Below are 18,425 nucleotides of genomic sequence, written 5' to 3'. Positions count from 1 at the left end.
GAGAGAGCGACAGAGAAATGGGGGAGAGAAAGAGACAGAGAGAGAGAGAGAGAGAGAGAGAGGGGAGAGAGAAACAGAAAGGGGGAGAGAAAGACAGAGAGAGAGGGGAGAGAGAGAAACAGAAGAGAGGGAGAGAAAGACAGAGAGGGGGAGAGAAAGAGACAGAGAGAGAGGGAGAAATGTGAGAGAGAAAGAAAGGGGGGTAGAAATCAACCATGAACCATATGATAATGCAGAAAAAACGTGTAAAAAAAAGTGTAGCCTATAAAACACCAACTCCCATTTACTTTTGATGTATCAGAAATCCTAATAATCTCTGCAGGGTCGATCCAGACAGCTAGCTAGACTATCTGTCCAATCGGAGTTTACTGTTGCACGACTAAAACTACTACACACCATGCTTGTTACACACACAGGGACACACACTCTGTTTGTTACACACACAGGGACACGCAGAAGCTCACAATGCAGAAGATCCCATATTAAATATGAAAATATGTAAATCCTCCATCATAACGGCAATGCTCTGAGGTTCAAACACGCCCGGCTGTTAAAGGGAATGGGAGAGGACCTCTGATTGGCTGATTGCATGTTATGCCCAGAACACACCTCTGATTAACGAAGAAGACGCTAAGCACAACCCTTTAGGACCATGCGCCCGGCACACGAACCAAACTAGCAAATGTGGATTTGGACACGCCCTGAACGCACCTGCGCCAGGCGCTTCGCACCGTGCGCTCAGATCGTAGAGTCTCTCTCTGTCTTCTCAGTTCATTTTAGTTCACTTCGAGTCTTTATTGGCGTAACAGATAACCGATTATAATCATGAAATTAATCAGAAAATGAACAGACGCCAGATTAAATGATTAACAGTTCCTGTAAAAGCGCATTAAGCTCGTAGAAGCAACTGAGAACATTCAGTACAGAACGCCAGGAGGAACGAGGTTTGCTTAGAGAAATATACAGTGTATATATATATATATATATATATACAGTGTATATATATATATATATATATATATATATATATTTAATTAGTGATGATTTTGCTTTCAAAATAATCAAATAAAATAGTGAAAAGTGTCCGACACAACTCGTGCAGGGCAAAAGATTAAGTCTTTGCACATGTTTTCTTCGACCAAAAGCACTAAACGACAGAAAACAGCAAGTCCTCACTGTGGACCCAGTGAATGTCAACGACGTCAATAATTCAATCAGGAGAGACTTCGTTGCAGGTGTGCAAAACTTTATTAGTGAGCTACATGTGAACAATATGAATGTACAACAAAATAATGGTCTTTGGGGAGTAGACTCCATTGTATAAAATATGTTTTCAAGGGTTACACATCCCCGACGGGGTGATACGTGCTTCTGCGTTAAATCAATGCCGTCGGTAGCTACGTAGAGACATCAACCCTGCGCCGTATACTAATGTGCACCTCCTAAACAATTGTGTCTTGGCAGCGTTGCACCCCCTCGACTCATTTCCTGGTTTTTCTTCTCCATGAACAACATGGAATCAAGGAGAGGGTTAACTTCTCCTGCTGCAGATGTCTCACCGTGGTCGGGAAGAACAGGGGAGACACTTTGTTTGTCTCAATATGACTATAGAGTCACTACTCGATCTGAAGATAATCACCATCCCTCTCTAACTCACTCTAACACACACACACACACACACACACACAGCTATTCTCTTAAAGAGATTAAAGCACACACCAACGTACCACTATAAACTTCAGTCCTCTTACGCAGACTGTTTTGCGTGGAGCCTCATGGTGCAGGATCATAAATCAGGCTTCAGGCGCCGTTTCTCAACGTGCAGGCTACGGTTAGGGTTAGGAAAAGATCTCGGTTGACCAAGCATCCGTATTTTACGCGGTGGGAAAGTGAGAACGTGTTGCCACTCCGAAAAGAGTTTGTAGGAGACCGAATTTCCCCTTCGTTAAGAGTAAATCAGTGTGCCGACTGGAGTGAGTCTGAGTTTAGAAAACCTTTACATTTCATTTTCATCTCTTTGTACATTTCTTTACATCGCTTTGTCTGTGGGTGGATGGAGCTTTAGAAAGCGCAAAATCTTTAACATTGATTTAAATATCTTAAGAAATAGTGAGCAACGACGCAGATAAATCACATGTAAAGAGAAGAGATTCAGACACCACATGGCTCAGGGTCAGAGGGAGAGCAAAGGGAGGAAGCAGCACATTCCTCTCGTCAAGATGAAGGGACTGCACCTGTCCTCCGTGCCTCAGCTGGGAATCATGTGATCTCTTGATTAAACAGGTTAATATGGTCCAGGTAACAACAAGAAATTAGATAAGGGGACTGTAATGCACACACTAAAGTACGAAGATATTGTAATGTAAACCAATTGTAATGTAAGTTGAATGTGAGTTAAAGTGTTGACACAGCACAGAGACCAACACAAACTGGATGTTTTGCCATTAACTCAAACATCTTTTCCGTTTTTATTTCTGAGTGTCTTCCTCCTCCTCAGAAGCGGAGACTCATCATCACTCATAACCGGCGTGGAAGTGGCTCCGAAAAAGGTTTTAATTTAAATATTTCATCAGAAAAATCAGCTTCCAGGCCACGAGGGAGGGAGATCTGCCCTGATCGAGCCCAGCCCATTAGCTTCCAATTAACACGCCGGGACAGAAGACACGGACAGAGGCGCTTTCAAAAACATGAGCAGATTAAGACGGAGGGGGGAGGGCGGAGGTGTGTGTGTGTGTGTGATGGGGGGGGGATTTAGACCGAGACCGTTCTCTGCAGGGAGGAGACAAAACAAAATGCATACATTCATTATTCCACAGACTATAGCTATTATAGATTAGGCTAAGTCATTTTAACTTGAAACAGAATGGAACTGACCTGATTTCACTCTAAAATTGATTTCCAAATGAACGTGTAGCACCCAATCACATCGGACGACTGGAACAACAGCGTGGTTACAGTTTGTAGTGCAGCTGGCGAGTCAAATTTCTGCATTTGTGCAATTAAAAGTGGCATTTTAAGCGGCATTTTAATCTATTTGACAATCTTTGAATGTACCAACTTTTTAAATCCTACAAGTTGAAGAAGAAAACAATATTCATACAGCATGAGAAATATTTCTCCTGTCAATCGTTATTGTTTTTATGTCTCAAATTATTCTTGTTTTTAGCAATTTATTGTCTATCTTGTTAATTATTTTTAATGCACTGTGGCACTCACAATGTTGTTGAATGAGTCTCTGCACAATGACAATAAAGGTTTATCTTATTTCATTATGAGTAAAAAACAGTTTTAAATATTTAAATATTTATTTTAAAATAAAGTGTTGTTTTTAAATTTTAAACATTATGAACACTTTCTACTAAAGTCAGAAACATTACCTTGTTTTACCTTTTCTTTTTAAATTTGACATGAACCCCGGTCTCCTGGGTGAAAGTCCTGATTTAATTTGACCAATCATCTCCCTGCTCTGGTGTTTCCCTCTCTCATTCCCCATGCTCTGGTGTTTCCCCTCTCATTCTCCCTGCTCTGGTGTTCCCCCCTCTCTCATTCCCCCTGCTCTGGTGTTCCCCCCTCTCTCATTCCCCCTGCTCTGGTGTTTCCCTCTCTCATTCCCCCTGCTCTGGTGTTTCCCCCTCTCATTCCCCCTGCTCTGGTGTTTTCCCCTCTCATTCCCCCTGCTCTGGCACATCCGAGGCCCTTGGTTTGGAATCTGGGGCGTTGTGTTTCAGTCTCAACGGCCGCAAACCGAGACCTTTGGTAACCACGACAAGGATGCCAACGTTTCTCTTCCTGATTGAGTCCTGTAGGTCACGACGTCTCGTTCTCTGAGACTAAAGCTACTAACGCTACCATGGCAACTACCAGCAGCGGGTGGAGTCTCCACGCTGCCTCCTCTTTATGTCTGTACACCAGATTGTTGAAGAGACATGAGGTTTTGGGCGTGTTAGCTCTTCTACTGGAGATGAAACCACGTGGTGCTCCAAGATCACTTTTGGCTCAAAACTCAAACGCTTACAAATCAAAACGTAGCGGTGTGAATGTAGCCTAAATGAAATCCTTTTAGTTCCATAAATCCTCTGTTTGGAGCTCAGAGTCAGACTGAAGGTCTTAAAGATCTCTGACAGATCGCAGCACTCAGCACCGGCCCTTCATACGTTTTCATACAACACTCAAATTTTATTAATAAAAGAAGCTGCCACCAGAAGTTTAGCAGTGCAGCTGGTTGGTTTGCTGCAGAGTCATTCAAAGACTGTGTTAGCATGAAGAAGAAGAGGGGAGGGGGAATAAAAACAGGGAAGGGGAGGGGGGGGGGGGGATAAAAAGAAGACTGGCAAAAAGAAAGTGGGGGAGAAGAAAGGAGAAAGGAAAGGATAGCTACAAAAGTAAAGGAGAGGTAAGGGGAAAAAAACCAAAGGAGAGGAGACAAAAGGATAGGACATCTAGGAGAAGAAAGGGGGGAAACGGGTAGGATAGGAATGGAAAGAAAAAGCAAGGAAACAAAAGGAAAGGGGAAGAGAGTGAGGAGAAGGGAAAGAAAGGGGAAAGGAGAGGAAATCGGGAAAGGGAAGGAATGAAAGATAAAGAAAAGGACAGGCGAGCTAAAACTAAAAGAAGGGAAAAAGACAGGAAAAGAACAGAAAAGGAGAAGAACCGAAGAAATAGAGAGGATGATGAGAGGGAAAAGAAAAGCATGAAAGAAATGCAGGTGAAGATAACGAGATGAGTAGGAGAGAGGGGAAAACCAAAGATAGAAAAGAGTGAATGCCAAGACAGGAGGGAGGGTGGAGAAAGATGAGGACACGAAGTGGACGACTGACAATCGTGACAGAAAGAAGATAAACCAAGAGGGGAAAAAAAGAAGTGAGGAAAGAAACGAGTGGTGGAGGAGGAAGAGGAGGAAAAGGAGGAAAAGGGGGAGCGGCAGAGAGAATCTGTCTCCACGGGGTTTCTGTGTTACAGTTAGAGCGAGGCCGGGTTTTTCCCTGCAGAGAGACTGGCTGCAGAGAGGAAGCCTTCCCGCATCATCACCAGGAGAGCTGCGATTGGCTGCAGGGCGGAGGGGAAGCCTTCACGCATCATCACCAGGAGAGCTGCGATTGGCTGCAGGGCGGAGGGGAAGCCTTCGTGCATCATCACCAGGAGAGCTGTGATTGGCTGCAGGGTGGAGGGGAAGCCTTCGTGCATCATCACCAGGAGAGCTGTGATTGGCTGCAGGGCGGAGGGGAAATCATTAGGCATCATCACCAGGAGAGCTGCGATTGGCTGCAGGGCGGAGGGGAAACCATTAGGCATCATCACCAGGAGAGCTGCGATTGGCTACAGCAAGAACAACTGGGGGAGCTCCGTACGACACACACCACATCATCACCATCATCATCATCATCATCATCGTCCGTGACACTTCAGAGGATAGAAACAGAGCGCATTTAAGCCCCGCCCCCACAGGAGGGGGAAACAACGTTCTGCTGTCCATTGACTTGTATTGCATGATGGTTTCCTCCTCTTCAATTCCGTCTCCTAGTAAACCACAGAAAAGCTGAAAGCTGCTGTTTGGCAATATTCACTACCAACAATGTAAAGAACCCAGATCTTAAAGCTATAGTGTGTAGTTTCTGTCTCTCCCCCCCCTTCTAAGTATGAGGATGATAACAACAATGTCTGTGTGTCCACATGATACAAGCCTTCTGTGATCTATTACCTCCCCCCTCCCCTCCACACACTTGTTAGTAGCCATGGAGGAATCGGAGGATGAGTGATGGAGAACTGGAGTCCTGGACTCTGACCCGAGTCTCTAATCTAGTCCTAGCACTTTTACTTGGACTCGGACTCGAAGATATATATAAAATCGGACTTGAACATTCAGACGTTGGATAAAGTTTCTGACTAAATAAATAAAATATAATAAATGATAATAAAAATTTGATATAAAATGTTCCACTTTTCCTGTTTGGGCTCCGAGACTGGCTGGGAAGCAGCTGGGGGGACGTTCCATCCAGGGCTGATGTTATTTTGGGGGTAACACCCTTAACTTCACAGACAGTTGTAACAAAAGATGAAGCCTCCATGTCTTCAGAAGCTTCTTGTTTATTGTTGTTTATTGCTCCGGTGGATTTCTGAGGACAATGTTAAACTGCTCCTCAGATCTCTGCAGGGTAAATCCAGACAGCTAGCTAGACTCCTTTCTGAGTTTTTCTGTCACACGACTTAAATTACTTTGAACATAGATACTTTCCACCAAAACAATTTCCTGAGACTACTTAGCAGAGGCACCGTGGCGCCATCTGGCGCTTAGCACCGCCCAAGATGATTGTGATTGGCTTAAAGAAATGACAATAAACCAGAGCGAGTTTTTCTCCCATCCAGGAATGCTGTTTGGACTAACCAGACCCTTCTCCGCAGCGCTGTGGAGGAAGGTCTGGCAATGCGAGACTACGTGACGACCAATCACAATGACATTTACGTTCAGCGTCTTTACATTTAAGAGATTAAGAGATGACGGTCTTTTAGTGGCTGTTGCTAGTTGTTATTTGGCGATGACAGTTAAGTTTAGGCAACAAAATGACTAGATTAGATTGAATACAATTTGAAGGTACTCAACTCAAACTTGTAAAAGTTAGTATGTGGATCTTGTTTCTAATCCCAGTAATTCAATTGTACACAAACATTTTTTAATAAGCTAAGATAGTATGCAGTGAGAGCTTTTCATGCGATATTCACTTCTTTATTGAAGGCACTGAACACACCATAATTACACTGAGGACATTTCAATACTGAAATTAGTCACAGTTGACATTTCTTTTTAGTGAGGAAGGGAGGGAGATAAAGAGGAAGCCGATATTGACATGGATATATTATGGATCACACCAACTGTAAAGCATCCTGTTACATAATTCGTTAACACAACTTGTTAATCAGAAACTGATTGGGAATCTCTATGGATTTTTTCCAAAGCCTGCTGTTGATAATGTGTGTGTGTGTGTGTGTGTGTGTGTGTGTGTGTATGTGCATATTTATGAGGCTTTGTGGGGACTTCCAGATGGCGAGCTACAGGTCCTGATTTAAAAAAAAGGTAATTCTAAAAACACAAAGTGTTCATTTTTCTGCGCAGTTTGGTTTTTATTAGTTATTTTATGCTATACAAACAGGCTGAATCGTCCCAGCTGGGATTGACGGCAGACTGGCAGGGTGGGCGGGACTTCAACACCCCGGCTCCAACGCCCGATAACTACTGCGCTGACTCTGGTCCTAAATTAATTATAAGTATCCGGGAGATTTTGTCTTCACTTGCAGGAAGTGAAGACTCATCGTTGTTAGATGTTTATGGTCCGTGGTTGTGACGCTTAAAAAACGTGTCCACTGATTTACAGATGTCTCTTTTGCCATGTCCAGTATGTCTATGGGAGAACGTAGTGTTGGGCCAGAGGGCGTCATGTGACCGACACAGAAGTTGTAATTCCCCTGTTTTGGCCGATATGTTCAATTGGCTTCGAAGACGAGAGCACTTCCTGGTGGCCTAGTTTGCACATGTGGTTGATATCAGTTTAAACTATGTTTCTTTCCTTTGTGTTTTGTAACTCCCACAGAGGAGTCCTCAGAAGTGTAGTAATATTTGTTCTACGGGGCTGTGCTGTGAGGTCCAGCAGACAGCAGACAGGCAGGCGTGTAGATCTTCACAGTCTCGTCCCAGGAACAGTCCACCACCTGCAGCCAATACAACACAACACACACCGTTAAGGCCAGTTCATGTTTCTGTGTTACATCCACGCTGGGGTTACGCACGTAGTTACAGGGCGATACCGACCCTACGCTGTAGCCTGACGTCACCTCTCAAAAAATGTCATTACACGTCGCGGTGACGCACAACCCTCGGCCGTGGCTTGGTATCGTTGCATTCCCACAGACTCATTTCCTGGTTCTCCTGCTCCATAAACAACTGCTATTCTCTTACAGAGATCCACACACACACCAGCGCACAAGTATAAACTTCATGCAACTTACGTAGAAAGCTTCGCGGTGAGTCTCTGCAAGACCATAAATTGGCCGGCCTTGTTGTCCATCCGGGGACAAAAATGAAAGTTAACTTTTTGGGGTGCTTTTTTCTGTCGTTTATGTCGCTTTTTATTATTGGGATCAGGCTTTAAAAAAATAAATAAAAAGACTGTCTTTCTTTACAAGTTAAAAAATAAATACATTTAATTCGTGGTTCATAAACCTCATTTTAATGACATTATAGACATACCTAATTTTTGAGTATGAAAAAAAGTGAAATATATGAATTAATTCAACTAACAGATCAGATCACAGGATGCTGAGAAATACTGTTTTAAAACCATTTAAACATATGAAATTGAATAAAACAACAACAATTCAATGAAAGTTATCATTATTTTTCATCAAACCAATCAGTCGTCTTGGATGGCGGCTCTGCTAAATAGTCTCTGGAAGGAACTTGTCATGGTGGAACATTCACATATTATTATTATAAATGAAGCTTAAGAAAGGCCTGTGAGGGGATAAGTGTCTTGCTCAAGAGCTTGTCACAAATTTAGCTTCAGTGGGCTGTCCAGCAAATGCATTCTCGCCTCTCTTCTCTCCGCCATTTTCTAACTTGGTATCAATATTTATTTGTGCATTGGGAGAATAAACAGAGAGAAACAAAACTTACATAATTACTGAAGAAGCACATGAACCCCACCAATGAGAAAACCCTGTCTGACTTTATTTCTTACAGTATGTGTCCTGATGAGTACAACACACCAGAATCTAGGGAAAAGCTGCTTCGTGACCATAAGGACTCAATGCTCTCAACGGCAGGAGGACAAGGACTGAATAGACAGTGTGGTCTTTTTAACTGAGTGCAAAGACACTTGAACCTCCATCGGAAATAACCTGAACTCCTCTGAGCTCTCTCTGAGTCTCGGTGCTGCAGGTTAAGTGGGGACATGTCAGGGAGGACAGAGAGACGAGAAGTTTGGGTCTTTGTGTCCTCAGGTACACACTTATATCAAAGTGTTCCACCTGAATTACACTCCATTATCAGTTTAGGGACAAAAGGCATTTAGAGAGATGGCCGCCAGTCTCCACTCTGAAGACTAAAGTCTGTCTTCTGTTCTTTCCTTTGCTTCCAAAAGCGAAGAGCATACTCTGTGTTTATGGTTTCCTATGAGACGGTTTGCATCAGACAAAAGTTCCCCTAAGTATCCGGTGTGATTCATCCTCCTGCTTTCATCCCTCCCTGTTATCGGACACTTTGCATCGAGTCAAAAAGATGCAGACCGACTGTAAACTTGAATCATGTTGTCCTTGTGGAGAAGGCCAAGCTGAGGATTAGAACTTGTGTTGAAAGGAGTTCAATAAAGTAAGAATGTATTAATAAGGACACTGAGTCGGTATAATCTCTCTTTCTCTATTTTAATATGATATTATAATTCTACATTTCTCATAATTTATATGCGTATCACTTCTGCCAAGAAGGATATATTTTCTGTTTGGGTTTGTTCAACTGTCAGCAGGTTTACGGAAAACAACTGGCCCGATTTCTCTCAAACTTGGTGAAAAAGTGAAGCATGAAAGAAGGAAGAGCCGTTTCAATTTTGGAGCAGATTGTGGATACAAATACTGTTTTTTACTCTTGTTAAAATTGCGCCGTTTGGCCTTGGCAGAGGTCTGCGCTCCCTGAGTGCCTTTCTACTAGTTTTTATATTTCTTTGCAATCTGTGAGCCTATTACGGAAAAACTCCCAGCCCGATTTACCTGAAACATGGTTTAAGGGTGAAGCATGAAAGAAGGAAATGCCATTTTAATTTTGGAGCGGATGAATCAAGAAGTGGATACAAATACTATTTTTTACTTTTGTTAAAATTGCTTCCTTTGGCGGAGGCCTGCGCTCCCTGAGTGACTTTCTACTAGTTCTATATTTCTTTGCAACATTTTGTCGGTCAATGGTCCAATCTCTCCACAGCAGACTGTTGTTTCTATGTGAACAACTGCTGGAAGACAACATTTAGTCCAAATGGTTGGAAAGCTTTTCTCTCCATTCTGCTGTTTTTACCTCTAATTGCTGACATAATAACATAATGGTTTCTCTACGGCCATTAGTACGCACACAGGAAGTCATTGGTTTGCACGCCTGGGAACAAATCGTAAAGGTTTGGGTTCAGATGCAATTTCTGTCCCTATTTATCCTCCTAACACAATAATAAGATGGACAATGTCAGTCAGAGGGAGTCCAACGGTTACTAATACACTTAACACTGTTAATTTAAAAACAATGTCACAAAATATGTTCATTAACAATCTTTGTCTTTCACGACAAAACAAGACGACGTTGATGAGACAAAACTGAATACAGTGAACCCTCGTTTATCACGGGGGTTACGTTCCAAGAAGAACCCGTGACAGGTGAAATCCGTGAAGTAGTAACCTTTATTTTTTTCAATTATTATACCATAAAATACTCCGTAATACATTGAAACCAAAGAACAAAACTCTTTTACAGGCCCAACCATCTGTTTAACAAATACAAGTACTGTAGAAATGTGTTTTTTTTTTTCAAATATCTACTGTACTGTAAAATACTAATTTTAATCATCTATACGAATTGAAGGCTTCAAATTGCGGAGATGAGCACCGTAAAAGAACGGACACCAGACATGAAACAAAGCAGCACATAACATAACAAACAATGACGATCAGTGTCCAATTAGAGGACACGTATATTGATTGGTCAAATAGTTCTTAATCCTGTTTTTGTAATCTTTTATAACTTATCAAATAATGTAGTTTAGGAGACTCTGTAGCTCACACCCAGATGTTGTTACAAAATATCACTTTTATGCAAACGACACTATGTCGAGATTATGTCTCTAATGGTGTCGTTTGCATAAAACTGATATTTTGTAACAAGAAATTATAGACCGACACTTTATTTTGTTTCTTCAGCAAATCTTTTAAACCGTCTTTTAAATGTTGTCCGCTGTCTGAAGCTCTTTTCTTTCTAAACCGAAACGTTTTCGACGATGCAGCGAAGGAGAAACTACAGCTGCGTCCCCCCCCCCCTCTCCTCCTCACGCTATAATCAAGCGGGACGTGACTATCAGCTGAATGACACGCCTCTGTGGGGGACGAGGTTATCATCTGAACGACACACTCCTTCCCTGTCATCGGTCCTGGCTGCAGAACACAAAGCTCGGCTGAGTTTCAGCCCTTTTCTCACAGCTTGCACAGTAAAACGCCAGTTCTGCTTCCCTCTCACCACGAGGAATATGAAGCCACTTTGTTATTCATATAATTATATCCATTGTTTTATACCGTCACAGGTGTTAGAACCCACCCTGTGTTTGGTTAAGCAATGAAGAGGAAGCTGCAGTCTGCTGGATGAGGGATTATAAATACGTGATTAAGGGTTTGGAACCAAACAGAGTTCTTGGTCCTCACTGTTTCACTTCCTGTTCAAAAAAGCTTGCGGGCAGCACAGCCAATCACAAAAAAAGCTAGGAAATGTATTAACATGTCGGCAGGGTATGCGTTGTTAAAAATGTGAGTCATATTTGTTTCCTGGTTTCATACACAACATTTTTGGGTGGTAAATCTGAATTATAAAAAGGTTTAAAGCCCACGCCACTACGAGCCGTATCACCGTGGTTGTGCTCCCCAACAATGTTGACAAAAAGTCATTAAAAGATGAGAAAAAGTGTTTTAAGCTGACCTGCTACACAAACCCATTTTTATTTGCATTTTTTAAATCAGTTAGGTCCATATATGTGTGTGTGTGTGTGTGTGTGTGTGTGTGTGTGTGTGTGTGTTATGTGGTGAACGTGAAGATGAACTGCTACCTGCTCTGTCAACTCTAGAAGCTGAAAAGAAAAAAAGAGGAGAAATCAGGCCAATCACAACAGCTGGTCAGTCTACAAAAGATGCTGATTGCCGAGCTCTCATTGGCTAGCTGTTGACCAATCAGAGTCAGGCAGCTTAGCTGGTTGAATATTAATGAGAACTGGCCCAAACGGAGCTGAGTCTTCCTGCAGGCTTTCTATACCACGCTAGAATGGCTTAAAACAAGGTAACCACGGTAACCAAGTTACAGAGTCCATGGTAGAACTTCAGACATTACCACAAAGTCATGAGATACGTGTGGCAGGGCACCTTTAATTCATGTTGTACCAATCTCACACTGCCAGACCTGAATGAAACATTCGTGGAAGCTCCTTTGGGTTTTCAGCCACGCCTTCGCCAGTTACAGCAGTCCTCTTTGTCTCCCAAGCTGAACGTCAGCGGTTGTGTAAAATGCATGACTCTCCGGGCCTAAGTTGCCAGACAACACCATTTTGTAAACATAGCCATATTGAGACATACAGAGAGAGGTCTGTTGCGTTAACATTTTTTTCCTACAACAGCCTCAGAACGATGTCGTAGCAGAAGTAACTCTGCTGTAGTGTTGATTTTGTCACCTATTTTTTTATTCTGTCTTAGTCTTGTGCCAAATGTCCTTGTTTATTTTTGTCATATTTGTCCTTCACATATCTTCATCCTGTTTTAGTTGACTAGAAGTCTCACCATTTCAGTCAAGTTTGAATCAAAACCTTTTAGTCTTTTTTTAAATAAATTATTTATGAGATTATTTCTTCCAAATAGTTATAACATATTTCGATTTTTTTGTCAATATCATTGAAAAATGTAAAACGCGACCAAATATCGAGCCTCTTCCTTATTTCACAAGTAAATTCCTGATAAATGACAAAAACAACCACTGGATGGGAAAAGGGTATTTAACAATGACTTTGAATGCAGCACGAGGCTGGCGAGGCAAATTTCAACTTTAACTTGAACGTTAACACTGTTTAGATGTCAGCGTTTTAACCGTGTGTAATCCAGCTGCTAGCTAACGGCGGGCTAACGTTAGCTGCTGCCAGGCGTAGTGTTACCTAGCGTGACATGTGGAGATGTTTCGGTTGCCTCTAACATCCGTTAAGGAGCATCAGAGAGAAGTGGCAGCAAGTATTCTATCTCATGATGAAAAAGTTAGAGACGATTGTAGACGAAAGGAAGTGAGTAATTATCGTAGTTTTTATTTCATGCAAAATATTTTAGTCTCGTCTGTTTTAGTCAACAATATTGCATGTTAGTTTAGTCTTAGTCAGCGCTTTTTCACATTGGTGCAGTCTTGTCTCAGTCATGGAAAATGCGGGGTTAAATCAAGCCGGCAGATTGGGCGGGGGTGGGGCGGTGTGTGTGTGTGTGTGTGTGTGTGTGTGTGTGGGGGGGTTGAGATCAAGCCCACTTGAGATCAAATAAGGGTGATGTGGCCCTAAACTAAAATGAGTTTGACACCTCAGGCCTAAACGTACAGTATGTACTTAAAAACAATGCAGAACGTGTCACGTGTGACGTGTGAAGTGTCACAAAGCCCATTACCATGACAACTTAACATTGATAATAAGTGCATTGTACTCTGCATGTGCCTTTCTCCCACTGAGAGTACATAACGGCCACAAGCCTTTTTCAATTAGTGTTTCTTCATTCATCTTTTCCCCTCATTATTAAGAAACGTTAAATATTAGCCAGACTTTGAACTTTATCTTGCTTTTATATTTCCTTTAGTCTTTGGTTCTTGTGTTCCTCCTCATTACAAATCTCTCTCTCTCTCTCTTTCTCCGTCTCTCTCTCTCTCTATATACATTAATCTCACTCTCACAAATTCTGGTTTACTCTTTCTCTCTGTCTCCCTTTCTCTCTCTTTCTCTATACATATATATATTACTCTCTCACTCTTATTCTCTCTTGCTCTTTTTCTCTTTCCCATTCTTTCTTTCTCTCTCTATATATATATTACTCTCTCTCACTTTAATTCTCTCTCTCTCTCTCTCTCTCTCTCTCTCTCTTTGTGCTTTTGCTGCAGTCTTGGCTGTTGTGTGTGCCTTTCCATTACGACCAGCTGTTAAAGTTAATTAAAAAGGGCATTCCTCTCCTCAGCGGCTGACTCACTGCATGACTACTTTGTCTACTCATGCTCGGAAAGGACGTTCAGCTTGTTGCCTCGCTGTTTCAAAGATCGGATCAGAAGCACGGAACCGAAGCCTGATGGTTTGGAGGGAAGGTACATACGGTTATGAGGAAATGCACGTATACACGTACACACCAAACACGATGTAAAGCATGGCCATCCATATTTTATTTAGAGCCAACAATATGCTAGCTATACCCACATCCAGATGTTGGGTCCAGGAGCTCCCCATTGGCAGGGCTCAATCCGAGGGGCGGGATAAACAGTTGTCTTTCAGATTCCCTCTGCACGCAATAGGACAGCGCCGACAAAGCCGATTTCAAAGGCCGCTGTTCTCCAGCAGCAGCAGCCATCTTCTTTGTTTTCAAGTAGCGGGGAATTTCCGCAGAACCGTTGCAACTCTGCCGTCAATATGTTAAGCCCGCCCACCCACTCTACACACGATGTGATTGGCCTGACCAGAGTTTGGTTTTTCCAGCTCGCGAGAGTTGCTACACTGACCCTGGCTGCAGATTACATGTGCTGCCTTTAGGGTGCGTCTGGATTTCTAGGCCAACAAACTGCATGTTGTCCTTCCAAAGAACTCCATTTAACCAGATCACATTATATCCGATGTGGTCTATATCTACGACGTTCCACTTCCGGGATTGCTCTGGTCCTTTTTGGCCGGATAGCATTCACCTTCCTCTTTCTTTATGTTAGCGTTCTAAACTCTCGTGGATTCATGAGGACTATGGTTGACTGCCCCTCAGATCTATGCACATATGTATTCTCCCTTGTGGGGGGAGGGGCTTAGGAGACTGTTTTGGGCTTTAGCGGAAAGGAGGGCGGGACTGAGAAGTTACCTTCTTAACACAATCAAACGTAACTACCAACATTGCCTAACGTTAAATATAGCCTAGTTGTAGCTTATAATTCTTTCCCTTCGCTATTGTGTGGATTGAGAGCCATTAGACAAACACACACACACACACACACACACACACACACTTATACACACTAGGGCTGAAGGATTAATTACGGATTAATGTCACATATCACTTGGAACGCTGGTGATATTATGTTGGAAATCTGTGTTGCTCGCATATAGTGTAAAGCACTGTTGTTGCCTCTTCCCACACGCACGTACACACACACACACACACACACAGACACACACACACACACACATGCACGCATGCACATACACTTTTTCTGCTCTTAGCTAGTCATTTTGGTGTCTTAACTGTCATTGTCACATGACAGTCACCTTTTATTTTACTTTAAGGACTCCCTACACCATGTGACCAGCCAGCGGCTGCTGTAATTTCATTGGATATCATATGTATTGTTGTGCGTATATTTCGAGACGCTAGCATATGAATCCGTTCATGATAATATGTTGCTGAGTTCGCTTCGCCGTCACTTTTTCCCCCTGGAACGTAGGGTTGGGTTTAGATTGTGCTTTGGAGTAAAAATAAAAAAATATATGTACTTAAAGGATATTAAAGGATATTTAAGTATACAGTATGTATAAAAAAGTACACCCAATAAAGAAACAAGCACACAAATGTAGACAAAAAAATATAAAGAGGTTGAAATAAACGACCCTGAGAGAAAAGGAGAAAGCCAAGACGAGAGAGGGTTGGCCGAGAGACAAAACAGGGCAGCCTGCTTCTCTGTAATGACATGTCTGATAACGACAAAAACAATAATGCAGCTCATTACTGTTGTAGCCTCTTCACACACACACACACACACGCACACATGCACACACACACAGTCTCCAACATCGACAGCAAGGACAGTACAGACACAAACGGCTCCCACTCTGTTCGTCACGGGAACTCGGTCAGGACGGCCTGAGCCCTAAGATTGGTTGCCGTTGGAAACCAACTGTTTACCTGGATGTTGTGGGTTCAAGCTCTGTCTGGTGAGGTGTTATCACGTACGCACTTCCACCTCCACGTCATTTATCTGTGTCCTGAAAAAAAGTCCTCGCTCTGATTTGTCCAGCGGGCTATTATTGGCTTCGTGTGAAAAGTCCTGATAAAAAGGAGCAGCTTGTCAACGTAAAGCTGTGACGTGTAGAGGCAGAAAGGTTTATGTAATGGCAACTAGAGCTACAAGGATTAATCTATTCATCGGTTTTTTTTATACATTTGTTGTTTTTAAATAATAAAAAGTACAACTTGTGTGATGTCAGATTGTTAAATGTGACTTTTTTCTAGTATCTTCTCTCATTTTTCACAATTTTCTGACATTTTATAGACCAAACAACTAATTCATTCCATATTCTAACCTCCAAATACTCTGTACATTTCATTTCATGCGTGCGTACAATAAATCTTTGCATATCTGCACCGAAGTCTCTCCTGACTGAAATGGTACGCTTTGGAAAACAGTGAGCAGTGGTGTATCACCAATGGGCTACAACCTTTCAAAGTCTGTTTTATCTTTCATTTAACCTGAAGAAGATGCATGGCGTTCATGTTATTTTTAGGCAATATGGTTGAAAGAAAGAAAATTTGTATGCTTTTTTTCCCACTATTTCACACTCCCATTTCTCCATAAGATGATCTCTACTGTCTGTAATTCTCACCACATTTTCTTGGTGGTGAGCCACAGCTTGTTAAGCAAACAGAGCTGACTGTTCCTCGAACCACAAAGGGCCCTATTTTAACGATCTGAGCGCACGGCTCAACCAATCAGAGGTCCTCTCTCATTATCTTTAACAGCCAGGCGCGTTTGGACCTTGGGGCATTGCTGTTATGATGGAGGATTTACACCGTCACCGTCATATTTTAATTATTAATCATTTGCATGGGGGCGTGCTGCTGCGCGTCCCTGTGTTTAACCAGCATAGTGTGCGTCCCTGTGTGTGTAATAAGCATAGTGTGCGTCCCTGTGTGTGTAACAAGCATAGTGTGCGTCCCTGTGTGTGTAACAAGCATAGTGTGCGTCCCTGTGTGTGTAACAAGCATAGTGTCCGCACTGTGCTTAAGCCTTTTTACTTCATATTTTACTAATGTGCTGTTAAAATAACAATGAAATGCTGCGTTATTGACTTTATACCAGGTGTTGTGTTGGTCAATGGCTCGATCACTTCCCGCTGCCTCAGGATAACGGATGTTATGTGCGCAGGTGCATTTGCTGTTTAAATATTGTAGCCGCTGGACGGTAAATCAACAACTGCATCGGTTTTAAACTAGCAAAGACACTTGTTTCCGGGCGGCTGTGGCTCAGTGGTAGAGCGGTTGCCTGCCAATTGGAAGGTTGGCGGTTTGATCCCCGCCCCTGCAGTCATTGTCGAAGTGTCCTTGGGCAAGACACTGAACCCCGAGTTGCCCCCGGTGCTGTGCATCGGAGTGTGAATCTGTGTGAATGTTTATCTGATGAGCAGGTGGCACCTTGTACGGCAGCCCCGGCCACAGTGTATGAATGTGTGTGAATGGTGAATGTTCCCTGTAGATGTAAAAAGCGCTTTGAGCAGTTGTTAAGACTTGAAAAGCGCTATATAAATACAGCACATTTACATTTACATTTCCGGCTTTGCGCTGCGCTGGGTGCAAGACAAGGCCCTTTGAGTACAACATTTTTTAGTTTAAAAATGACGCAGTAACATACGAGCAATGACCTCGGGTTGTCGCGGAGTCTGCAAACACCTGAAGCTGATTTCAACATTCATTCATTTCATTGGTGTCTTGATTCAATTAGATTTTCCGGCCGACGATTCAATGCAGTCTGATTTCTCGATGCGTCAACTTCCCAAATTCATCATATATTGCTACACATGGTTTTCATCGACAAATGTGAGCAGTTACAGAAGATGTATAGATGGGTCTGCTCTTAAGAAAGAAACTTCCTGAATGTAGTGGAGTCTGAACACCAGCGAAAACACTAAAAGCACAAACGAAAAACGAGCGAGCAGCATCGGTAGGAGATAATTGGTTATAGCTGTCGCTGCAGAATCATCTACGCCTGCATCCCGATGCATCAATGCAATCATTCATTTCACGACCACCTACTCATTTCCCAATCACAACGTTGATCCTAGTATGTTTTTTGTCACTATTTCCCACGCATTTATCCCTTAGGGGATCTCATTGCTGGCTCTCATTCTCACTACATTTTCTTCTGTGGGACACCGCCAGACCAAATTAGCCAAAGAAAAACTGAATTAGACACGTGTGGCCTTTTCAAATCACTTCTTCTTCACCCCCACACACTGGAACACACAGCTCCCCGACCCCCAACCATGCGTGTTGCTGTGTGTTGCTGCGTGTGGGTTAACCTCGGCCTGCTCGTGAGCAGACACATTGATGGATGGCCCCATTTCCAGAGCTACAGCGAACACTCACACACGTGGACTCCATAGGCGTAACTAACAGGGGGAATTGGGGGACCACAACCGCCCCAATGACACAAGCTGTCCAGTGCAACC

The 18,425-nt window shown here is 42.8% G+C and overlaps 1 protein-coding gene across 1 annotated transcript in view; it reads right to left on the bottom strand.

Annotated features, from left to right (window-relative positions):
- Positions 1–6,696: 6,696 nt before the first annotated feature.
- Positions 6,697–18,425, bottom strand: part of pex7 (peroxisomal biogenesis factor 7) — a 36,366-nt gene continuing 24,637 nt past the window's right edge. Inside the window, exon 8 of the mRNA XM_034900770.1 lies at positions 6,697–7,701. Coding sequence (XP_034756661.1) covers positions 7,615–7,701 — 87 coding nt within the window. The 3' untranslated portion in view covers positions 6,697–7,614. The remainder of the gene's footprint in view (positions 7,702–18,425) is intronic.

The sequence above is a fragment of the Etheostoma cragini genome, chromosome 18 (genome assembly GCF_013103735.1).
Source record: "Etheostoma cragini isolate CJK2018 chromosome 18, CSU_Ecrag_1.0, whole genome shotgun sequence".
Taxonomy (NCBI): Eukaryota; Metazoa; Chordata; class Actinopteri; order Perciformes; family Percidae; genus Etheostoma; species Etheostoma cragini.
Note: the sequence above shows the minus strand (reverse complement) of the source record. Positions and strands in the feature narration are given on the sequence as shown.